This window comes from Tenrec ecaudatus, chromosome 12, assembly GCF_050624435.1.
Source record: "Tenrec ecaudatus isolate mTenEca1 chromosome 12, mTenEca1.hap1, whole genome shotgun sequence".
NCBI lineage: Eukaryota > Metazoa > Chordata > Mammalia > Afrosoricida > Tenrecidae > Tenrec > Tenrec ecaudatus.
The window spans coordinates 26,342,676-26,367,740 of record NC_134541.1 but is presented as its reverse complement, the minus strand read 5'-3'; the positions used below and the strand labels follow the sequence as shown (position 1 = coordinate 26,367,740).

The 25,065-nt window shown below is 48.9% G+C and overlaps 1 protein-coding gene and 1 non-coding gene across 6 annotated transcripts; both read left to right on the top strand.

Annotated features, from left to right (window-relative positions):
• Positions 1 to 5,653: 5,653 nt before the first annotated feature.
• On the top strand, positions 5,654 to 5,760 carry LOC142423544 (U6 spliceosomal RNA). Its single transcript, XR_012779174.1, has one exon. It is a non-coding gene; the product is annotated as a U6 spliceosomal RNA (small nuclear RNA).
• Positions 5,761 to 7,021: 1,261 nt separating this feature from the next.
• AAR2 (AAR2 splicing factor) lies at positions 7,022 to 24,231 on the top strand. 5 transcript variants are annotated; one of them, XM_075563681.1, is made up of 5 exons: positions 7,023 to 7,323; positions 8,836 to 8,990; positions 11,877 to 12,689; positions 14,132 to 14,361; positions 23,051 to 24,231. In XM_075563681.1, the coding sequence occupies exons 3-5, from the start codon at positions 11,933 to 11,935 to the stop codon at positions 23,216 to 23,218; spliced, it is 1,155 nt and encodes a 384-aa protein (XP_075419796.1). In that variant the 5' UTR covers positions 7,023 to 7,323; positions 8,836 to 8,990; positions 11,877 to 11,932; the 3' UTR covers positions 23,219 to 24,231. The 5 variants fall into 5 exon arrangements, with proteins under 5 accessions (XP_075419798.1, XP_075419796.1, XP_075419797.1 ...); XM_075563682.1 differs by lacking the exon at positions 7,023 to 7,323 and adding an exon at positions 7,427 to 8,112; XM_075563680.1 differs by lacking the exon at positions 7,023 to 7,323 and adding an exon at positions 7,427 to 8,275.
• The last annotated feature ends 834 nt before the right edge of the window (positions 24,232 to 25,065 follow it).

Sequence of the window (25,065 nt, the reverse complement as noted above, 5' to 3'; positions counted from 1 at the left end):
GTTCTCCAGAGGGGGGAAGGGAAGGCAATTTCATCCCCCAGGGGATATTGGACAATAGCTGGAGGCTGTTTTGATTCTCGAGTCTGAGGGATTCTTCTGCTTCTTGAAAAGTAAAGGCCAGGGCACATGACAGCCTCTCACAACCAAGAAGTCTCTGGTCCTGAAGGTCAATGGTACCGAGGTTGAGAAATCTCGATCCCAATAGGTGTGCTCCCCAGATGGTAGGATTCTCAGGACACGACAGCTTGAGTGTTCCACAGCTTCTCTGAGAAGATGCTGAGCCCCCTGGAACTCAGATCTGATCACAGAGTTCAGTGTCTGAGATGAAGTCAGAGGTGGAGAGCAGGCACTAAGCTGCTTCATGCAGGAAATGGAAGGCAGACTGAGACCCCCTGACCATGAAGGATGGAGGCTGTCTCTGGTAAGTCCTGCGGCAGCTCCCGGGGATGAATCATGACTGCAGGGCTTGGTCTAGTCTGCAACCCACTAAGAGATGGATTTTGACTGAGACGGGTTGGTGTGGCCAGCTGTTACTAAGAAAGCCTAGCAGGCACACTACAGAGCAGCACAGTGCCAAGAGCAGCCATGCAGATCGTGGCTTGCATCTGAGCTCTGTGCTCCTCCCTGCTTCTGCCTCTCTCTGAATGTAATTGTCCTCGTCTGTGGACTGGGACTACTCATACCGATTACTGGAGTTAAGATTGTTGTTGGTGCCATCAGGGGGATTCTGACTCAGAGAGACCACCTGTCACAGAGTAGAACTGCCCCGTGGGGGTTTCTTGGCTGTAATCTTGATGGAAGCAGATTGTTACTTTGTTTTTCCCCCTGAAATGTCACTAGGTGGGTTTGACTGGCCAGCCTTTTGGTTGGCTGCCATGTGCTTGCTCATTGTGCCTCCTTCCTGCAAAGATGATGGCCTCCAAACCCCGTGGGGCTGCTCTGCTCTGTCACGTGGGGTCTCTATGAACTGACACCCACTTAGCAACCCCCAACAACCACCACGGGCTGGAGAGGGATGGGAAGGAGTATGTGCATGGGGGCTGAACTAGGCAACACTCTGTCCCACACCTACACCCTGCCGAGGGCTTGCTGTTGTGGGCAGTTGTGGGTTTTGTTGACTTCTGTTTGATTCAAGTTTATTTCTGCAAGCAGGTTAAATATGTTTAGGCTTTTTATTGTGATTGGAGTAAAAGTCAACAGAGCAAATCAGTTTTCCATTTAATCGTTTATACGCACTGTGATTTGTGATGGATTGTAATCCCCACGATGTAACAGCATTCTTCTCACTTCCCCCTGGGCTCCCCTGTCCATTCGCCTTTCTTCCCTCGTTCTTCCTGCCCTCCGGTGGAATGCCTCCTGGGTCAATGCTGCCCTGTTCATCTTGGATGGCCGATTAGTCTAAGGAGGGTGTAGCTCCTGGGTATGACTGGTCGCCTTGCCAGGGGTTGAGTTCCGCCCCAGGCTCGAAGGGTGACGAAGGACCGTCCTGTCTGGGTTCTTCTGGTCTCAGACCAATGAACGTGGAGTTTGGGGGTGATTTTGAGTTTTGTGCCACAGTTTTCTCGCCCTCGGTTTCAGGACTCCCTGTTGTGATCCCTGCCTGAGCAGTCCGCAGAGGGAGATGGACTGTCTAGCTCTCTGGCTCCGTGTCATCAAGGCTGAATTCCTTATGACCCAGTCCATTAGACCTTTAGACTCACTGTTTCTGTCTTTGATTCCCGCCCGTGATTTCTTTGCTTTCCAGAGGTGAGACCACGAGTGGCACCTTTGTGTTGCCTTGCTTTTTGTGCTGCTCTCAGTGGCTTCCTTGGATCACTCGGTGCTGATCTCCTCCAGGTGGCGTGTGGCCTTTCTGTTACTCAACTGATTTGGGGCTCATACCGAAAGAGGGGGGAATTCTTAATATGCAGACTCCCAATATGCTAAGGCTGAGAGACTGAAAAGCCGACCTGCAGTCCATCTGAGGGACACCAGTTTATTTGAAATGGGGAGGGCTTACAGATCAGGACAAGCAGTGCTACAGCCAGTGGTGGCTGGCTGGCTGGACAGGAAAAGATATGCAGGGGGTAGTTGAGGGCTCTTCTTATACCAGTCAGACAGCTTTGAGTGAGGCAGACTGCTGAAACCGTTTGGAACTGTCTGGTAGGTTATCTCAATGGGTCTGGTTATGCTCCATCCTGGCTTCTTAAGGAGGAGGTGTCCCGGTGACCCCAGGACATGTGGGGAATGCCTGCTTAGCTGAAGTGTGGCCATTTGGGTCTTGATTGGTGTTCCTACAGAAGTTCGCACACATGACTCCCATAAAGAGTTCCAGTCTTGGAAACCCTCGGAGGCAGTTCTGCCCTTTCCTGTGGTTGATGCGACTCCACAGCAGTGAGTTTGTTTAACCTTCTAATTAGTGACTTCTCCTCCAGACCCCGGTAAGCTCCGAAGAGTGTTTCCTTTTGCACACCCTTTCTTTTCAGAAGAGGGATCTCACGTTCTACTTGTTATTTTGTGATGGGCTAATTTCACCCAGCATACCGTCCTCCCAGTGGCTCCATGGGATGGGATGTTTCACAGATGACTCTACAATGTTGGTTTGTTTGTTATTCTGCAGTGTTGCATAGCATTCCATTGTGTGCATGTACCATTGTGTATTTGGCTGCTGGCCTGTGAATGGGCGCTTTCGTTGCTTTCTTCTTTTTGTTATTGTGACCAGTGCTGTGATGACATGGCTGTGCATCCACCTACTTGGGTCACTGCTCTCGTTTTGCTAGGCGAGATGCCTAGTGGTGGAGTTGCTGGATCAATTTTTTTTTTACATTTTATTTTATTTTTTATTTTTTAATTTTAACAATTTATTGGGGCTCATACAATTCTTATCACAGTTCATACATATACATACATCAATTGTATAAAGCACATCTGTACGGTCTTTGCCCTAATCATTTTTTTCTCCTCTTTTCTTCTTTTACATTTTATTAGGGACTCATACAACTCTTACCACCATCCATACATATACATACATCAATTGTATAAAGCACATCCATACATTCCCTGCCCCAATCATTCTCAAGGCATTTGCTCTCCACTTAAGCCCCTTGCATCAGGTCCTCTTTTTTTTTTCCCCTCCCTCCCTTTTCCCCCCTCCCTCATGTGCCCTTGGTAATTTATACCTCGTTATTTTGTCATATCTTGCCCTATCCGGAGTCTCCCTTCCCCCCTTCTCTGCTGTCCCTCTCCCAGGGAAGAGGTCACATGTGGATCCTTGTAATTAGTTCCCCCTTTCCAACCCACTCACCCTTCACTCTCCCAGCATCGTCCCTCACACCCTTGGTCCTGAAGGTATCATCCACCCTGGATTCCCTGTACCTCCAGCCCTCATATGTACCAGTGTACAGCCTCTGTCCTATCCAGACCTGCAAGGTAGAATTCGGATCATGGTAGTTGGGGGGAGGAAACATCCAGGATCTGGGGGAAAGCTGTGTTCTTCATCTGTACTACCTCGCACCCTAATTAACCCATCTCCTCTCCTAAATGCCTCTATGAGGGGATCTCCATTGGTCGACACTTGGGCCTTGGGTCTCCACTCTGCACTTCCCCCTTCATTTAATATGGTATATATATACATATACACATATATACACACACTTATATCGTTGTGTTTTTTTTTTGCATGATGCCTTATACCTGGTCCCTTGGCCCCTCGTGATCGCACTGGCCGGTGTGCTTCTTCCATGTGGGCTTATTTGCTTCTGAGCTAGATGGCCGCTTGTTCACCTTCAAGCCTTTAAGACCCCAGACACTATCTCTTTTGATAGCCGGGCACCATCAGCTTTCTTCACCACATTTGCTTATGCACCCATTTGTCTTCAGCGATCCTATCATGGAGGTGTGCAGTCAATGATATGATTTTTTGTTCTTTGATGCCTGGTAACTGATCCCTTTGGGACCACTCGATCACACAGGCTGGTGTGTTCTTCCATGTGGACTTTGTTGCTTTTGAGCTAGATGGCCGCTTGTTTAATCTTCAAGCCTTTAAGACCCCAGTCACTATCTCTTTTGATAGCCGGGCACCATCAGCTTTCTTCACCACATTTACTTGTTCACCCACTTTGGCTCCAGCCGTTGTGTCGGGAGAGTGAGCATCATAGAGTTCCAATTTAATAAAAGAAGGTATTCATGCATTGAGGGAGTGTTTGAGTAGAGGCCCAAGGTCCTTCCGCCACCTTAATACTTGACCTATAAATATAGACACATAGATCTATTTCCCCATCCTCCTATATATATTTGCATGTACATGTCTTTGTCTAGACCTCCATGAATGCCCTTTGACTCCTAGCTCTTTCCTCCATCTCCCTTGACTTTCCTCCTGCCCTACTACCATGCTTCATCGCCACCTGGGCTAGAGTATACCTCTTCTCTAAGCAACCTTACCCTTGATCATTTCCCACCATGCCTGCTGGATCAATTTTTAAAGAAGTAGCATGAACTTCCATAGTGGTGGATCATTTCACAGTCCCACTAACATCCCCTTGCCAGCATTTATTGTTTTCATATAATGCTGGGATGAGATGATCTCATTGTGGTTTCGATTTGCAAAGCATAAGAATTTTTGAGAGGAGGAAGCAGAAGCCTACAAAGACTAGCTGAATGGTGGAAGTGAGGAAAGAATAGTGCACAAGGCAGCTTGGGGTAGTTACATAATCTGGTGTCAACTTGAGACTATTAAGAGTGAAGGGGTGGAGTTTGACCTGTCAATCAGGTCACAGCTTGATGACCTCATTCGGAGGCAATCCAGAGATAAATAGCTCACTGGAGGCCAGAACCACTCTCTCTGCTTCATTTTCCTGCTGACAAGCCACATGGCACTAGTTGATGGAGGCATAAACCTGGAGCTGGAGGAGCCATGTGGAGTCCCATGCCAGCGCTGAGACGCTTCCACTACCACTGGATCCACAAGACTTTCCACTCACTGGCCTGGGATCTTCCTGCATTTGGCATCATTGCATGTGTTGTGTGAGTTTGAAGAGGAATTTATAGACTGGTATCAGACATAAAGGCTAATATTGTACTTATGGGCTGGGATGTCTTCTCAATATATAATTACTCTTTTATATAAAGCTTTCTCTTATACAAATATTAGTCTCCCTGGATTTGTTTCTCTAGTCTACCCAGACTAACACACAGTTGCTCTAGGGGAACTCTTAGGAAAGAGCAAAGATAGTCATCTAAGGGGGACATTTTGTTGTGTGGCATTCTTCTTGTTCTCCTTAAATTGCAAGTATAGTTGACATAATTTTCCAATATTCCCAAGTTGTATTTGGTCTTTATGGGATGTAATGGTGGACTAAAATTGTTCTTAAAGTAAATATGGAGTAAAGCAAATTAGGTCAAGCTTGCCTTGTTGCATAGGAGTTACAGTGGATACCTTCCAATTTATGAAGATCTACTCCGGAGTAGCTATAGGAATTAGATAATACATGTACACCATTGTGATGACCTTTTTGATTTACCGACTTGGTTAGGCAACAGTTTCCTAAATTTCCAATCAAACACTAATCTAGGTGTTGCTGGGAAAGTATTTTGTGATTGAATGTGAATGTGACTGATGTGATTAAATTCCATAATCAGTTGGCTTTAACTAACGGAGATTATCTTAGAGAATCATGTGCTTGCTTCGGCGGCACATATACTAAAATTGGAACGATACAGAGAAGATTAGCATGGCCCCTACGCAAGGATGACACGCAAATTCGAGAATCAGGTGAGCCTGCTTCAACCAGTTGAAAGGCCTGAAGAACAGAGAAGAAAACCAACCTCTCCACAGCTTCTTTGTTAAGTGCAGAATCCCCATCCCCACCCTGATAGCCTTGTTTTCATGATGACTCGTCACAGATTTCAGAGTTGCTTAGTCCTTAAGATTGTATAAGCAAATTCCTTGACGTAAATCAACCAATCAATCTCGGTCTCTATCTCCTACTGGTTCTGCTTCTCTGGTTGAGCCCTGATTGATACAACCACCTAGCACAAGGCTAGCCCTACCAAAGAAAGCTATTTATTGATACTAGATGATTGTCATTAAATACATAATGTATGTAGAAAGGTTTTGTCTTGCTCAGGTCCATAATCAAGGTTCACAGAAGCAGCCGTCAAGAAATCAAAAGACACATGGCATTGGGTAAGTCTGCTGCACAAGACCTCTTTCCAGTGTTAAAGAGCAGAGATGTGACTTTGCGGACTATGGTGAGCCTGAACAAGCCAGGGCATTTTCAATCACTGCATCTGATTGTGAAAGTTGCGCGATGAATAAAGAAGACCAAAGAAAAGTCAATGCATTTGACTTGTGGTACTAGTGAAGGACATTGAAAGTAACCTGAAAAAAAGAAAAAGAAAGTACCATGGGCTGTCAAAGAACAAAGAGATTATGTCTTGGAATAGACACAATCAAGGTTCTCTAACTTAGAGACAAGAATGCTAACTTCGGACATGTGCCCAGACCCGTCCCTGGAGCAGGCCATCATGCTTGGGAAAGTGGAGGGGCAGCGAAGAAAAGGAGGAAGGCCCTCCACAAGACGGGCTCCCACATCAGAACAATGGTGAGGATGGCGCAGGTCAAGGCCGCGTTGAGTTCTCCTGTACACACCGTCAGTCCGAGGTGGCAGCTGCCATCGACCACGTCCGTATCAAGCTGAGCCGGGCGGGCTCTGTGCTCGGCCCAGGAGAACAATGCCGGACCAGCCAGCGAGGTGGCCTCCCCAGGACGAACGACCACCGGGCTCAGATACCAGACTGGGGCTGAGTTGCCAGAGGGACACTACGGAGGTGGCTGGAAGGATTCCGCGGCGACTCTGCTGCTGCGGAGGCTGGTTCTTCTTGGCGTGGCCACTGGGGTTGAGGGCGCTTTTCCAGGCCAGTGTGTGGCCGGAAGCCGCGCGTGAGGGTCACGGCCTGACGGGGACGGCTCCGCTGGAGCCTGGCGGACCGGAAACTACACTGAGCGCGCTGCGACTACTGGGCCGCCAGGGCCGCGCCCCCCCGCTTCCGCGACCACGCTTTCCGGAGACCAGGGGGCTGAGGCTGCAGAAGTGGGGGGGGGGGGATATAAAGTGAACAGTTTGACGACAGATTTTATTTACAGATTGGGAACAAGACCCGAGCAGCTAGCTACGACGAAGAGCACCACGCAACCGACGGGGCGGAACCCGCGAGCGCGGCCCCGTTCTTGCACCGCCGGGCGCTCCCCGGGCCGCTTTGCTCGTTACTCCGGCCCGACTCGGACGCGAGAAGCACTTCCGGTGCGTCGCCGCGGTGCGGGCGCTCGGGCGCTGAGGACCGTCGGTGAGTGCGGCCTCCCGGCTCCTCCTTCCTCGGGCGCCGCGGCTGCCGCGTGCGCAGGGCCGCCCCTCTTCCTGACTTGGGGGCCGCGGAGGCCTGGTCTTGGCCTACCTGGGCCCCTCGCCGGGGCTGCTCCCTCGGGCTTGGCGCGCCGCTGGTGGGCAGCTGAGGTGTGGGGGGCCTTCCCCGAGGGCCGTGGGCCCGGGCTCCCGGGGCACGCGGGCGCACTTCACTGTGTCCGCAACTGTCGACCTGGTGGGCGGAGGCCTCGGCCGCGCCGGCGCCGCGCTCCGTGCGGCTCCTTCCCCGCACGTCCCGAGCCGCCGCTTCGGGTCTCCCAAGCGGCCCTCATCGTTGCAGCAGCACACGCGTGTCAGGCGTCTGCTCGGGGCCAGGGACACGGTGGCTAGAAGGACCCCGTCTCGTGGGCGTGGCAGCCCCGTGTCCCCCAACCGCGGGCCGGTTGCCCCGAGCAGCACCGCCGCGGCTTGGCCGAGAGAAGCCGCTGGGCGCGAGGCCAGTGGCCGGGACCGAGCTGGCTGGGGGCCGCGGTCGCAAAGGAAGCCGCAGAGGCTCTGCGCGAGGCATTTCAGTTTCCCAAGAACTGCCCCTGGGATGTAGCTGTGGGCACGATTGGGTTGGCATTTGGAAAGGTCCCTCTGGCGGCGGTGTGGAGAGGGCCTGGAAAGGGGAAGCGCCCGCCGACCGGAGAAGATGGCAGATTGGTGGTGATGCGGGAATTGGTGCAGAGAAGTGGATAGATGGAGTTTCGTGCGCTCTGAAGAACTCAGGGTTGGTTGGAAGTGAGATTGATTGGTCGTCTGTTGTTCTCGGCCGATTCCAGAAAACCTTTCCCAGCATTTCCGTGCCCCAGGCCCTGAGAGGCACAGGGTGATGGAGGCAGAATGAACGGAATTGTGATCAAAGAGGAGCACACAGCGTACCACAAGCAGCCGTGGGTAGTTATGAATTAGAGTTTTTCGAAGTGGACTGTCTGGTCGTTCAACAAATCGTTGTTAGCTACCTTTTGTATTCAGGATCGGGAACTGAAAGATCGCTTTACAAATTCTTTAGAAACCAAACCCATTGCCATCTATTCGGTTCTGACTTGGCAACCCTAAAGACAGGCTAGAGTTGCCCCTGTTGCCAGGACTGTCACTCTTAAAGGAGAAAGGTTCATCAGTTATATTCGAACTTTTTTTTACCATGAATTCTAGTAAGATACTTTTTGTGTGGCAACCAAGTGTATTACACACACACACACACACCACGTACATCCTTACCATTATGATGGGCTTGACACACACACACACACACACACACACACCACGTACATCCTTACCATTATGATGGGCTCTGATAACCCTAGATGGGTTTTGAAAAATAGGCACATTTAGAGTTGTTAGTAGGCTTTTTGAATAAGATTACATAATTTTCTTCTCAATATTTTGTTTTTCCATTTTAAGGGCAGGGTGGGGGATTCAGCCGGCATCGTGTTCTGTTTGTGAATTTTAGGGTCTTGGTTGTACATCCAACTGGATCTGAAGTGCCTTGAGGCCAGTGATTGTCTTACTCTGGATGTTTCCAGCCCAGATCCCGGTCCAATGCAGCACTCAGTGAATTTGAATTGAGACTGGATGGTTTAAAATGCCCTCATGGGTAGTTCAAAGGTAAGGGGAAATAAGCATTTGAAACTTGTTTTCTTGTGAGTCTTGATCCTAGGCCGGTTTCCCGTCTTGAGTTCCTTCCGGGAGGGTAGTGGAGAGCACTGCTGACCAAGGCCCCTTTAGACTTGATGTTTTCCTCTTTGGACTTCAGTTTAGTTTAGGTTTTTGCTTTTGTTTTTTTCCAATGACTAAAAGGAGAAGAGGGTTTGGGGCTGAAAAGGTTTCCACTTCTCAACCCTATTACAGATTTTACATCCTGAGCACCCACTTCCCGTAGTGTCCTACTTGTAACCTCCTGCCTTCCCAGAGATTTGTGAAAAACAGGATATGCTTGATTTCATCAGCCTTTTGATTTTCTTGAGATTCTCCAGCAATAGGTTTTGTCGTTGTTAGACTCTGACACGTAGTGACTGTAGGCACAACAGAACACACCACCACTGGTCCTGTGCCATCCTCACAATTAACTGCTGGAGCGGCTGTGTCAGTTTATCTTGATGAACTTCCGGTTTTGAGGGTCATTCTGTTTTTCCCTACTCCTCTCCCAAGCATGCTGTCCTTCTCCAGGAACTGGTCTCTCATGATAACATGTCCAAAGTACATGAGACAGAGTCTGGCCATCATTGTTTCTAAGGAGCATTGTGGCTACACGCCTTCCCAGACCTATTTCTTTGTTTTTTTTGGTTTTTGTTTTTTTCCACAAAAGAAAAGCTTGTAGTTAGTTCAAGGATCGTTTGCTGCCCCTTAGGAGCGTTTTCCAGTCCAATCTGTTGGGGCACCACGCCCTGGCCCCAAACCTATTTCTTTATTCTAGCAGTCCATGGTAGTTTCAATATTCTTTTTTTGTTTGTTTGTTTCAATATTCTTTGCCAGCACCATACTTCAAATGCATCTTGCTTATTCATTTTCCAACTTTCACATGCATATGAAATGATTGAAAATAACAAGACTTGGGTCTGCTGCATCTTAGTCCTCAAAGTAGCATCTCTTTAGCATTTTAAAGAGGTCTTGTGCATCAGATTTACCCAGTCACATGTGTCCTTTGATCTCTTGACTGCTGCTTCCGTGAGCATTGATGTGGATCCAAGCACAATGAAATCCTTAATGGCTCCATCCTTCCCCCTTTATCATGATGTTGGCTATTGGTCCAGTTGTTGGGGTTTTTGGTTTCTTTCCATTGAGTTGTAATTCATACTCAAGTACTTCAAGCAAGCAAGGTTATGTTACCTGCATATTACAGGTAAATAAACCTTCCTCGGATCTGATACCTCATTCTTCTTCATATCGTCCAGGTTCTTGGATTATTTGCTCTTCACTCGGACTGACTAAACATGATGAAAGGACACACCGCTGACACCGCACTCTCGATTTTAAACCGCGGTATTCCCATGCTAAGCTCTAATGCATGCCTCTTGGTCCATGTACAGGTCCTGTATCAGCACAAGGAAGTGTTCTGGTCAATTCCTTTCTTGTCGATGTTACCCATACTTTGTTGTGATCCATATATATCAGATGTCTTTGCATAGTCAAAAAACACAAACGCCTTTCTGCTATTCTCTACTTTCAGCAAAGGTCCATATGATGACATCAGCAATGACATCACCTTGTTCCATGCCATCTGAATCTAGCTTGAATTTCCGGCAGCTCCCTGTTGATGTTCTGCTGAAACTGTTTTTGAATTGTCTTCAGCAAAATTTTGCTTGCATGTGATATTAATGATGTCGTTCTGTAATTAGCATTCTGTTGGGTCACCTTTCTTTTGAATGAATACAAATATGTCTCTCTTCCAGTCGTTTGGCCAGGTATCTGTCTTGCAAATTTCTTAGTGTAGATGAGTGAATGCTTCCAGTATTTCATCAGTTTGTTGAAACCTTTCAGTTGGTTTTCTGTTCATTCCTGGAGCCTTGTTTTTTCCTAGTGTTTCCAGTATAGCTTTGACCATTGGTTCTTTATCATATGCTACATCTTGAGATGGTGTTGTTTCGTTTGTTTTTTATAGTTGTGCATATTCTTCCCATCTTCTTTTGATGCTTCTTGTATTTTTATATATAATATATAATCATTTCATTGGGGTCTCTTACAGCTCTTATAACATTCCATACATCAATTGTATCAAGCATATTTGTACATATGTACTTGTGTCCTTGGGCATCGTTCATTATTTTGCCCACAGAATCCATCAATATTTCCATTCGAGGCTTGCATTTTTTCCCTTCAATTCTTTCAGCTTGAGATAAGCTGAGCATGTTCTTTTTGGACTTTGTAACTCCAGGTCTTTGCACATTTCATTGTAGTACTTTGCCTTTTTGAGCTGCGTTTTGAAATTTCCTGTTCAGCAGTAGGCTTTAGGTAGAGTGGTGGTTTATGGCCCCCTCTGTTGTTTTGAGAGAGCTCTCAGATTAGATATTGGGAATGAGCAGGGAAAAGAACAAGCTGCCCAGATCCTAACTGGATTCCTGTGTGACCTGCTAATAATGTGTTGGGCTACTAACCTCAAGGACAGAAGTTTGAATCCACTAGCTGCTCTGCTGGAGTAAGATAGGGCTTTCTACTGCTGTCAACAGTGGCAGTTCTGGAAACCAAAGAGACAGTTCCACCCCATTCTGTAGGGTCGCTATGAGTCAGACTTGATTTAATGACGGTGAATTTGGTGATTTGTTTTTCTAGCTATGAAGTGGGTGTTACTGCTCATTAAATCAAACACGAAACTCCTCTTTGAGCCTCAGTTTCTTCCTCTGTGAAATGGGACCCCAAATTCTTGCCTGCAGGATTGTGGTGAGGATTAAGGGAGCTTAAGGTGTCAGGATCTAGCTCAATGCCTGACACAGAACCTCTCAGCAAATCAGCTGCCTTCCCCAAGTTCTGTTTAACTCTGGTTTCTTTCTTCTTCAGCTGTTCTGAAAGACAAGGAAGAAGGATTCTTGTTTCGGGCACCCATCACTGTCCACATGGCTACCATGCAGATGGATCCTGAGCTTGCCAAGCGCCTCTTCTTTGAGGGGGCCACTGTGGTCATCCTGAACATGCCAAAGGGGACTGAGTTTGGCATTGACTACAACTCCTGGGAGGTGGGGCCCAAGTTCCGAGGTGTGAAGATGATCCCACCCGGCATCCACTTCCTCCACTATAGCTCTGTGGACAAAGCCAATCCAAAGGACATTGGCCCTCGAATGGGCTTCTTCCTCAGCTTGCAGCAACGGGAGCTGACAGTGCTGCGTTGGAATGCAGTCCAGGAAGAGGTGGACCTGTCCCCAGCCCCAGAAGCCGAGGTGGAGGCCATGAGGGCCAACCTCCAGGAGCTGGACCAGTTCCTGGGCCCTTACCCATACGCCACACTCAAGAAGTGGATTTCTCTCACCAGCTTCCTCAGCGAGGCTATGATGGAGAAACTGCAGCCCGAGAGCCGGCACATCTGTGCCTTCTCCGACGTGCTGCCTGTGCTTACCATGAAGCATACCAAGGACCGGGTGGAGCAGAATCTACCCCACTATGACACGGAGTGCAAGAGCTACCAGGAGGGCCTGGCTCGGCTGCCCGAGATGAAGCCCAGAGCCGGTACAGAGATCCGCTTCTCGGAGCTGCCCACGCAGATGTTCCCTGATGGCGCCACTCCGGCAGAGATAACCAGGCACAGCCTGGACCTGAGCTATGCTCTGGAAACGGTGCTCAGCCAGCACTTCCCCGGCAGCCCCCAGGACGTGCTCGGTGAGAAGGAGCAAGCTCTTTGGGGCTGGGCTGGGGGACTTTAGGACAAGGCTTTGAGAATCTTGGGTTATCTTGTCGAGGGGTGCCCAGGACCAGTACACTTGAAAGGTACAAATGCCTGGGCCTTAACCTTGGGAGACTCTGATTCAAGAGGTCTGGAGTCTGACGGAGAAGCGCCCTGTGGCCCTCAGGTAATCCTGTGGTTGGGAACCACTGATGTGGCCCAGCGCCTCATCTTACAGAGAGATTGAGGTCCACAGAGGAAAAGGCTTGGCCAGCCACATGGGGAAACGAGTCCAGAGCCCAGGATTCCTGGTTCCCAAGCCAGACCTGTTTTTTTAGTAGCTTCCTGTTGACCTCAGTTTGCTCCTGGCTCTTTCAAGATGCTCTTTTGCCACTAGCTTAGATGAGGCAGGGATTTCTTCATTGTTATTTTTGGGGTTTTGTTGTTTCATCCCTTACATAAAATACATACACCCATATATACACATGCATTATAGAAGTTACTAGCTTTTATTTTTGATTTTATAAATTCATGTTGTTATAGAAGACAGACAAATCCCACAACCTAGAAATAGTCATTTTACTATATTGGTGTCTTTACTTTCTCTCTTTTTCTGTATCTGTCTGTACTTTACTCAGTCTTTTATGTTCCTATGATTTCCTTGTAGTCTTTTTTTAAAAAAAATATTATACTGTGTGATTTTTTTTTTTTTTTTTACAAAAATAAGGTCCCCATGGGTGGGGACTCTGAGTCCTTTAGGGTGTTCCTGAGTCTCTCCACTGTGCACATCATCTGAGGAACATCCTTGTGCACACTTAGGCACACCTTCAGGAGGGGAAGTGCTGACGCAGTGTGTGTGGCACCTTCCCGCTGATAAGAAAGGCACAGTTGATTGGGTGCACCTAATGCATTACACCGCATTTTCATTTAATAAGTCATACACTTGAAATTCAGACTTTAAAATGGCTGGAAATCCAGTTTTCTACCTCTTAGATATTTCAGTTCTTCAAAGTATACCTGTGAAGACAGCTGTTACAGGGATAACTGAATCGACATGACCACACTTTGGAAGCACTTCTGATCTCATAATTTAATTTTAGACGAGGCCAGAAATGCACGCATTTATACAAAAGCCAAAAATGCAGAGATTAAGCCAATGTTTAGTTTCACAAACGAACCAGGCAGAGCCAATTGAGAAAGAACCATGCCTCCACTGCACCAAGACGAGTTCTCCCTCAGCTCTGCGGTCTGCCTTTCCAGACCTCCAAAACCACTGTGTGACCTCCCGTGACTTCAGAGCCTAGTAGTTCCACCAACATAGTGAACACCTGCTAGGTACAAACTCCATGCCAGCCTCTGCAGGAGTGGCCAGGATACAGGGTCACCTGTTGCTGAAGTCCTCTCCCCCAGCGTCATCTCTCCTCTCGGCACCTTTCAGGTGAACTGCAGTTTGCGTTTGTGTGCTTCCTGCTGGGGAACGTGTACGAGGCATTTGAGCACTGGAAGCAGCTCCTGAATCTCCTGTGCCGGTCCGAAGAGGCCATGGTGAAGCGCAGCACCCTCTACATCAACCTCATCTCCATCCTGTATCACCAGCTCGGCGAGATCCCTCCCGACTTCTTTGTGGACATTGTCTCCCAGAACAACTTCCTCACAAGCACTTTGCAGGTGAGCAGTCGAGCCAGCAGGGAGGTGGGTGGAATTGAGACCAGAGTGTGTGGAAGGACCCTCAGGAGGGCTACCTTTTTGTTTCTGTTTCGGAAGTTGTATAACTTTATTAATAATCCACTGTTAGTTTCTGCCCACCTTGGCTTGGTGTTTGGAAGTATTGACAGAGTTCCAGGTTTCTCTGCCCAAGAGCCCTGCTTTGGGGAGCCCCCCTCCATGGAGGTGTGTGGGAGCACTGCTCGTGTTCTCTGTGGTCACCGCTTAATTGACAGCAGAATGCCCTTCTTTTCTCCATCTCTTTTTGTAAGACCCAGAGTGCCAGAACCACGCTGGAAAGCGGCTTTGTGCTTCTTACTGTTCTTCCAAGACCCAGAGGTTTCTTCATCCCCATCTGTTTCCTGTCCTTTCTCCCTACATGATTGTGAGCTCCTGGATGCTAGAGACTCTGTACCCAGTGTGCTTAGTGCTAGAGTATTTGGAATTTGAATTACTACTGCTTTGAATGACACAGCTCCAAACTGTTTGGTTGTTTTTTACCCTGTAGCCCCAAGTTCCTGCAGCCCAGAAAGGCAGAGTTTTGAAGCTTGTTATTCCCAGTGAAACATCTGCAGCTCCTTAGATCTCATTTAATCCATAAAGTAACTTTGATTTCCTGTTCAAACAAAATGTGCCAGTTTCTGCAGAGATTCTCTGACAGAAAAAGTGAAATTTGCTTTTAACTTGGCAATTAAATTTTCATTATGAGTGGTAATTAGGGAAGGAGCTTCAAACAATTTGCAATCTTTCTCTTGTGCTGTTTCCTCCCTTTGCAGACAGATTAGCCTCCTTTGCGGGCTTGGTACAGCCTCTGCCACGCACATTTCGTAACTTTCTCAAGTGTAGAAGAGGCATACTTGCTCGCTGTGACTGTGTATGGGACCCATGGGGCTTGTTCCACGCAGGGTGGGATCCAGTCACCTCCCCTGCCCAGAAACGGACATGCATAAAGTGCCTGTTGGGTAGTAGGCACCGAGTGTCTCCTGGTGTGGGTGTGGGCTCCCTCATTGCTTCTCTCGGGAAGACGACTCCTGGTTTACAAGTGAGAAAGTGGAGGTCTGGGAAAGGTGACCTCATTTACTTATCATCATATAGCTGGAAAGTGGCCACATTGGGATTTGTACCCAAGCCTGAGCTTTGGTTGAGTGTCCTTTATGTACTGAATGCTATGTGGGTCCCCCTCAAGAGGATTCTTGAATGACACTGTCACGGTGCAGAGGTACAGGACCCTCTTCTAAAACCCGCTGGCTGTTGGCAGAACCTGTGAGTGCTCCGCCTGTGAGGTGGCAGCTGACTTCAAGCTGATGGCTGGAGCATGGTGGGTCCCACATTAGAAGAATTAGGAGCCGTCCTTTTATTAGTCTCTGCTGTCACAGAGAAACTGAGTCCGCTGACCCAGCCCCTGAGAGGAACCTCCTCCAATGTTTCTGGGCTGTGGGTTATAGAGCCCTGTGAGGAGGCTGCAGCCTGGGAATGATGTGCTGCCCCCCTGATGTAATGCGTGCTGTCACACCAACACGGGTGGCCATGCTGCGTGACTGGCTGTCCCGCCCATTGTCAGCACACCCGACAGCTGACTCTAATTGCCCAGGCTTTGTTGCCAGCAGTGATGTACGAGGCAGAAAGGTCCCAGCTGGGTTCCTTGATGCCCAGGTGGGTGTGCAAAGCTTCTGGTTGGAAAAATTCTGCCTTTGAACTTTCACCAAGGTTATTTGATGTTGTTACCTGGAAAATCCAGGACAAGCACGTTTTAAAAACTTACTATTAGCCCAGGTCTTTGAGCCTCCTGTGCATGCAAGGCACTGCAGGCAGTGTGGAAGATGGCGCTTACCTGTTAGCCGGGGCTCTTGCCCTCCTGTATTCTGTTCATTTGCTTTAGCAGGGATTTACTGAGCACTGATTGTGTACAAGGCACTGTTCTAAGACTAAGAATGTAGTTACGAGCAAGGCCCAGACCCCAGATTAGAGCCCATACTTAGGTGGGAAAGTTAGGAAATGAATTAACCCAACAATTCCAGATAATGAATAGTGTTTTAGAAGGCAGAACTTCCCTTTGTAGGGGAGGCCTGGTGGCTTGGTGGTTATGCGTTGGGCTGCTAACCACAGGATCAGTAGTTCAAAGGCACCAGCCACTCCTCGGGAGAAAGAGGAGGCTTTCTACTTCCACAAAGAGTTACAATCTCGAAAATCCACAAGGGTAGTTGTACCCTGCCCAGTAGGGTCATTGTGAGAGGTTGAGATTTAGTCGCATCTAGACTGCATCTGAATGTGTCAGTCTTTTACCCGCCTTGCAGCCTCCATGTTCACCCCACCGAGCTTTCCATTTCCTAAGCTGCCACCCGAGGGGCTGCTCTGAATGCAGCCCGATTCTCGGGGGGTCTTCCTGTGGCCCCATGTTGCTAAGTAAATGAACACTCCATACAGTGTTCTCAAGGCCCCTTCCAATCTGGCTACTGCCTGGTTCTCCAGCCCTCCTCTCCGCTTTCCTCTGCCAGTTCTAAGGACAGCTGCCTCCTTGTAAGTTCCCAGACATGCCATGCTGTTCCATGCCTCCTTGATGGAACCTGATTTTCCTTCTGCCCGCAATGTACTCGCTGGGTTGACAAGGTGCCCTCCAGGCGTTCTTGTCTGAAGCCTCCCCTTGTCTCCTTCCCATCCTGGTAGCTACTTAACCACTGTTCTGGTGCATGGACTGAGTGGCTGAAATTAAACTCTTGCCTGTTTGATTCCCTCACGGAGCTGTGCATGCCTTTAAATAAGACCTATTTTTTGTTCACCTGGTTCTTTTCAAAACCTAGTACAAGGCCTGGCAGGTACCTGGGTTTGTGTTCCCTTGGGCTTTTAGTTGGAGCAGGTTAAAGGCATGACCCTGATGTCATAGGGATAAACTGGAAAGTGTGGACCACCAGCATTAGAGCACCTGCAAGGGGTGGCTCATTCTGACTGGGCTGAAGGTTGAGGGCTAGAGGATCGGCAGTGGCTTTATATGAAGTGAGCACTTGGTCATGAGCGTGAGAGATGACTGAGATTTCAATAGGTATAATATGGCAGAGGATGTTGCACAACTTTTTCTTCCTCCTTTGTAATGTAATGGAAAGTCACACTGGCAGCGAGAATCCAATCCCACACAAGAGGCACTCCCTCAGAGTGTTTGTGAGTGAATGAATCAGCCCATAAAAGCTTTCCGCAGCCAGCTGCCTGCTCCCCACCAGGTCGCCACGTCAGTAGAATTGGCTTGTTTTTTTACTGGGGAGCTTAAATGGCCACTCGCCCATGGAGAAGGACTGATGAGTGTGCTCGTCAGCCCTTAAAGACAGTCGCCGCATTAGGCTGCATGAAATCCGCCACCGAGGGGCTTCTGCCATTAATTTTCCCCTTGACTTTCTCATGTGAACCCTTTTGAGTAAAAAAAAAAAAATGTATTACAAAAATAGATACCTGTGTTTGTGTGTTTAAGCAATTTAAATCACTATGATTTGTTTGAAACCACTGAAAGGACCATCTGAGTTTAGATGTATGTTAGAAAGCGAGTAGGGGGACTTAGATTGCTAAGTGCATAACTGATTTTTTTAAGGAATTTTGTCACTGTAGGCCAAGTGGGACTGCCAGCTTCATTAGGGCCAGGGTCTGTCTGTACCTTGCAGAAACGCTTTGGCTCTGGCAGCGCCTTGCTCATATTCACACTGTAACACCAGCTGTGACATAACTCACCTCCCTGGTGCGACAACTGCCATCACCTGTCACTTGCTTGCACCTGTGGGGCAGGCTCTTACTGACCCTCACAGCAAGGCTGCGTGCATAATCCCACCTTACAGATGAGGAGCAGGATCAGAGTGGCCACATAATTTTGCCTGAGATCACAGAGCCAGTGGGTGGCAAGGCTGTGCTCCAAGTTCCAAAGCCTGTGGGGGGGCTGCCACATGACAACAGCCCCGGGGAAACATCCAAAGTCCTTAAACCAGCCTTACCTTCCTGCACACCACTGTGGAGTGATAGTCCTATTTCCGACTCAGTTTCTTCTTCTAGAAGTGGAAGTAAAATGTTTGATTCTCAGGTGATAATCATGTAGTCTGGGGATCAAAAAGCTAGGAAATTTTATCTTGTTTCTAGCCTTCCCCGCTTCCCCAAGAAACCCAAAAAAACCCCACAGAGGATAAAATAGTAATTCAGCTACCCACCTTGCTGTTTTGAATTTCTCAAGATGATCTGACTGAATTCAGTTGATTTCACTTTTTTAAAAAGCTTTCACATTTATGAGTAATTCCAGTTTTATAATACACAGGCTTAATGGTTAAAACATTAATAGTTGTTTTTCTCTTGGAAGAAAAACAACCAATGGTGTGCTTTTTGTTTTAGACAAGGGCAGTTGTTTACAGAATGTAATCATGGTATTTCAAAAGTATTTTTAAAACCTCCAGGATTAATCTGCTGATATAATGATGATTCATTTCCTAACTTGATTTCATTTTAGTAAATGTAATAACCAACCAGGTCATTGTGAAATTTCTATTTGAAGAAGGTATAGCATGAATTTGAAAGTAAGAGAACCAAGGGAAAATATTGGTCGAAAACTACTGTCTAAACAACTGCTTTTCTGAATTGTGAGGAATGTTTTGAAATAGCAAATTTGTGAAGCTAGAGTGTGACCCTTAATCAGTGGGTGCCAGGGGCAGTGATAGGGGAGGGTTTCCTCAGGAGCAGCATAAAGGGATTCTGGTGAGTGGATGGGTTGGGGTGATGGTTACACAAGTGTGTGCCGACCTTAAACTAGATAGCACTGTCATTAAAGAACCTGTCAGCAGACGAGCGTGTGGCTGTCCTCCTGTATCTTGCCGATGGAGGTGGCTGCATGCTGTGTACGTTTGTAAAAAGGAGTAGAATGCGTGCAGTGAGCAAAGTCAATGTCATGTACATTATACCTCAGTCGAGCTGAGTTTTAAGGTCAGCCCAGAGCCCCGCAGCAGGGGCACTTCCAGATCACCTGACGTTCCAGCTCCTTGACACCCCACAGGGCAGTACAGGAAAGACGTTCATAAGTAGGCTGCATTAAGAATAGGTCAAGACAAAAAGAAGGCGCTCTTGGTAGGGAATAAAGGACTGAATTAAGATTTAGCTACTTGGACTGGATCTCACTCGGCACATCTGACTGACTGCCTGAAGTGGCACACCCGACGTCCACAGCTGTGCAGTAGGATCAGTAATGCCCCGTTCTTCCACCTCCCGGTTTGTCATTCCATCAAGTGCTCACAAAAGGATAAATAAAACACTTCTCTTTCTTTCTCTTTGTGTGTGTGCCTTAAGATGAACTTGTTTGTTACTACAGACTTCAAGTCCACCTATGTTTTACTTTCCCTGCGCTTTGGGCTTTAGGGATGAGCCATCAGGAGCGTAGAGGACTTTGCAAAGAGGAGCTTTTTCTTTGAGACCAAAGTTTCTGTCGCCCCTGTCCCTGGTTCAGGTCCGCGAGGAGCCTGGACAGACTAGCCAACAGACAAGGGAAGCACGGCTGACTTGTACTTGTTACTAATCTATTGGCAGACTGGGTATTCCATCCCCCAAAACTCACTGCCCTCCAGTCGGTGCACTCAGAGCAACCCTGTAGGACAGGGTAGAACTGGCCCTGTGCGCTTCCAAGACCGTGACTCTGTACAGGAGCAGAAAGCCACCTCTTTCTCCTATCTTCCCAGTCAGGGACTGTACTTTTGGAAAGGTTTTCATTCCCTTTGGGGCGGGGAGAGAGACCAGTGCCAACAGAATCTTGGATGTGGTGGAGAATTGTGAAATTGTTCACTACAGATTGGTACGTAAGCACCAGTAAGCCTGTGCTTACCTTATTAGATAACCCATCACTGGTGGAGAGGCTGGCTGATAAGAATAAGTCCACACACTGCCATTGACTCAACTCAGGACAGAGTAGAACTGTGCCTGTGGATTTCCGAGGCTGTCAATCTTTGTAGGAGAAAGCCTCATTTTTCTCTTGTGGGTTCGAATGCCTGACGGTGTGGGCAGCACAACCTCCAACCTCCGGGGCTCCTTTCTCAGTGCTAGCCGTTGTCAAATGTAGGCCAGACCTTCCTGCTCATTTGTACCTGTCCAGTCAGCGTGCTACAACCCTAACTCTGCTGGGCCATGGGCGATATGCTGTGTGGGATCCACTGATAATCAGGATACCTTCCCTACTCACCAGTCACTGATGGAAGTTCATAAGGCACAGGGAACACAGAGGCTCCAGCTTTGGCTTTTTTAAGAGGCAGGTCACAGGGAGGTGGCTTGTGAGCTTGTGTCAATTCAGGGACTTAGTAAGTAGGTCCTTCTCCATCTTGCACTACTGAATAGTTACTGAGCAGCTTCTTTGTGGCAGGCAGTGTGCAGTAGCGAACCCCAAATGAATGTTCCTAGAATCTGTGGTTGTCTTCATTCTCTTGTTCATTACGCATGGAATGGCGCTTTTTATCTGTCAGACTGTGCCAGGAGTGTGGACTGCCATTAGGAGAGAGAATCCCTGCATTGGGTTGACCCTCGTCTTTCAGGAGAGGTGGGTGGTAAAGGGACTTAGGGAGCCCAGGGCTGTGATAGTGCTAACCACAGAGGAGCGCCCGTTCTCCCCAGTTGCCTAGATGACCGAGGGAAAGCAGAGGGTGGAAGGGTGTTCTAAGAAGAGGGAAAAGCATTTGTGCCTAGAGGCACGAAGGGGGAGGGAGAGCCTGGGTGGGATGCTTCTCAATGAGGCTGGAGAGAAGGACTGGAGAGTGGTATCATTTCCTGTGGAAGGTGGGGAACAAGACTGGGGAGGAAGTCAGCACGAAGGCCTCTGGGAACAGAGCCAGGGGTGTGCAGCCTTGAGACCAAGGCGTCTCTGCTTCCCCTAGCACAGTGGTTCTCAACCTGTGTGTCATAACCCCTTTCACAGGGGTCGCCCGATTCATACCAGTCGCAAAATGACAGTTATGAAGTAGCAACGAAAATAATTGTATGAGGGGATAAACAGGGAACTGATATCAAGGAATTCACGAAGAAAAATATATTGAAAACGATGGTGGCAGCAATTGTACAATTATGCTTGATCTAATGTAACTATAGATTGTAATATCTGAAAGAGCTCCCAATAAAATGTTAAAATAAAAAGATAAAACAAAAACATAATGTTATGGTTGGGACTCGCCACCACTCGAGGAATGGCATTTAGGGCTGCGGCCTGAGGAAGGTGGCGAGCCGCCGCCCTAAGAGACCCTTCCCCAGCGCTCAGCTGTGCTCCAGTCAGCACTCCAAGGCCGCCCTCACCAGCTGCTGCGGGACAGGCTGCTGGCTGTTGCCACCAAGACCACACGGCCCTCTAATTCGTTATGGACCTGGCGTTTCGTTGCAGTCGAGCCTCCTCCTGTGTTTAGTTGATTCCCAAGTTAATGAAGCCAAATTCTGCCCCTCCCTCCATGTCCCTTCTGCCCCTGTCACCACTCCAACATGGCCACTGAGGATGAGCCTTGCTCCTGCTGCGTCCTTGGAGAAGAGGGTGGTGAGGTGTGGGCCTGGGTATCAGATGCAGAGGAGGCCAGTTGCCGCAGACTCAGACTTGTTTTCCCAGTAGCCCGAGGACCCGCTGCGGCGTGAGGGTGATGGGTAGCAGAGCGCTGCAGCTCCTTTCTGGGCCCTGTGTCAGTGGAGCCGGCCTTGGTAACAGATGAGAAAACACATATTTCTTTCTGCATAGTTTTGGTCTCGTCATTTTAGCACCTCTCAGCCTCAGTTAGACATTCTGGTATAGCATCCCAGGGTGGTATCCGGATCCAGTGGGAACCTCTGAGAGACGTCTTTGAAAACAATCAAGTATTGTAAGGAGGAGTGGTGGGTTGGTTGTTATTTTGGAAGAGATAAGGACCCAGGGCAGGCTGGAATGAGGGTTTTAGATGTAGAGGAAATTGCTGTTCTTACCTCCCTGCCTGTGTTTGTATTAGAGGAAACGGAATTGGAAAGATCATTGAAGACAACTTTTAAAGGGAAGCAGAGCCTCAAACTGGCATCCAATGGCCCATTTTGAAGATTAGTGCAGCAGTTCAGCTTCATTGGCTTGGGGCCTGGGACTTTATGGGCTCTAGGGACCTAGAACACCTCAGGTCTGTCTTAGTACCAGCTGGTGTAGCTACTACCTCTTCCGCTAAGTTACTCCCTGTGCCAGGTGCCCTGGAAGATTGGTCCCTAGTGGGCAGGAACAGAGTGACGGCCCCATAGTTTCACGCTCCGTGGTGTGAAATTGCAAAGCTTCTGGTCCCTTGGCTGCTCACTGTTCAGTATCAAAGACTTGGCCCGGGGTGCCCGAGAGGCCAAGCCCTGCCTTAGCCAGCCTGGACTGGCTGAGGCCTTCAGGGAGGTACGCTGCAGGGGGTGGGGTGCCCCTGAGTCCCGGCAAGTGAGACATGGGGCTCAGACCCACATGTGCCCAGGATGGGAATTTTCCATTCTAGTCCTGCCCCAGCTTCTCAGCTGGGTTTGGACCTTTTTCTCTTGGTTTCTGGGGAGCACAGCAGGTGTCCTGGGCCCGAGCCAGCAGCAGCTGATCCATCTGCCCCAGAGTGCTTGAACACCATGAGGAAATTTCCACAGCCTCTTGACCCTCCCTGTGCTCTCAAGAATGACTTACCCTCTCTGTTCTCTGTAGGTGTTTTTTTCCTCAGCCTGCAGCCTTGCTGTGGATGCCACCCTGAGGCAGAAGGCCAAAAAGTTCCAAGCTCACCTGACCAAGAAGTTCCGCTGGGACTTTGATGCGGAGCCTGAGGACTGTGCCCCAGTGGTAGTGGAGCTCCCTGAGGGCATGGGGACTGGCTAACTGGCAACGCTTCCAGCCACAGCCACAGTCCTGCCCTCGCCACTCCTCCCTTCCTGTCCTAGGACTTGCAGCACAACGATCCCGCCAGGTTCTGATGCTGAAGCTCCTGATCCAGACGTTTTCAGTGCAAAAGCGGCTGCGCTCATCCTGAAGGCACCTTCCAGCCTGGCATTGGTGATGACCTGACTGAATTTCAATAGCAACCGAGTCTTTCTGAATGAGACAAAAATTAACCCAGCGTCCAGAGAAATCCACAGGATATCTAGAAAGCAAGAAACCTTGCACTGCCCATGGAGTCTATGTCACCAGTTGGTGACTTTTGAAAAGGTAAACAGGATAATGGGGAGAAGGGCCAGAATTTCTGCCTTCCCTGTTGAGTGAGGACACAGTGCAGAAAACGTGGGCGTCACCCCTCAGGAGGCCATACCGGGGAGCAAACAGCCCAGCTTTCTCCCACTAAGTCCACCTCTGCGCCTGAAGCTCTTGGGTCACCTCTCGAAGATAGTGTGGTGTGTGGTCCACATGCCTCCCATCTGTGTCATTCAGAGACCTCGAATGAAACCTGTATGATCCACGTTCTTCAGCAGCTCTACCGAGCCTGCGGCATCGAGCTTTGCCCATCAGAAGCCTGGGTGGGCCTGAGGCCCTGATGATGTGTTGTGCCTTTTCTTCAGCACATGGGGGATGACCTGCTCAGCCTCCACCCTCCCAACCCTGCGGAGGAGCTGTCAGCCGTGGCCACTATCGACGCCCCCTACTTCCTAGCAGCCCTGCTCACGTGCCCGTGCTGTGTGGGCAGAGCTGCAGCTCTTGCTAAGCACCCTGAACCCCACATGCTTACCATGGATCCGAGGTCCGGAGCTGTTCGCCCCCATGCTGGGGCTCATGCCAGGGTTTTGAATGAGAATCCTTACTGGTTATTTATGGCTTTTGGTTCTACTTGTTTCCCTGGAAATGTACCCCCATCCCCCACCCACCCAAGAGCTTCAGGTACAGTAAAATATTTGAGTTTAGACTGAGTCTCCTGTGTGCGTCTCTCGAAATTAATCTGTTCCATTCCCAGAGCAGCCCAACCACTGTTCACAGGCTCACAGCTCTTCCCCACTGTTGCCCAGAGAGCCTGCCTAGCCCATCGCTCTGTCCCTCTGCAGTCCCGGGTGGTCACAAGCCAGCACTGCCACACATGACCTGGGGGCAGCTGAGCCAGGGAGCACCCTCAGCAGGACAGGCCCTGTGTCTTCATCAAACCCCGTGACTTCTGGTTTGTGTGGATTTGTTACTCTTCCCTAAACCCACTGATCAGAACTCCCTGGGGAGCTGTTTAAAGTGTGGATTCCAAAGGAATGAAGTACTGAGATGCTGCCAGGAGGGTGAGCCTCCTACAGCCAAGTGCAAGAAGCTTGACAAAAGGCCCCCTCGTGATTCCATTCATACGAAATGTCCAGAGTAGGCGACACCTTAGAGACAGAAGGCAGATCAGTAATTGCCAAGGCAAAGGGGCATGTGGGATGGGGAGTGGCTGTTCCTGGGTCTGGGCTTCCTCTTAGGGGAATGACAGCATTTCAGAATTACATAGAGGCAGTGGTTGCCCAGCCTTGCAAATGACTAGAAGCCGCTGATGAAATGACTGTAACGTGGTAATATTTCTAGTATCTGAATTATATCTCAATAAAAGATTCCCAAGCCCCCGCCCCCCTGCAAGGATTGAGAGGTGAACCTAGATAGAGCACAATGGCTGTTGAGAGCTCTCTCTCTCTTCCACCAGGGTTACAGAAGAGTAGGTACTGCTTACTCAGTGCCCTGTTGGGCTACCTCAAACCTCACAACAATCTAATGTGGTCAGTACT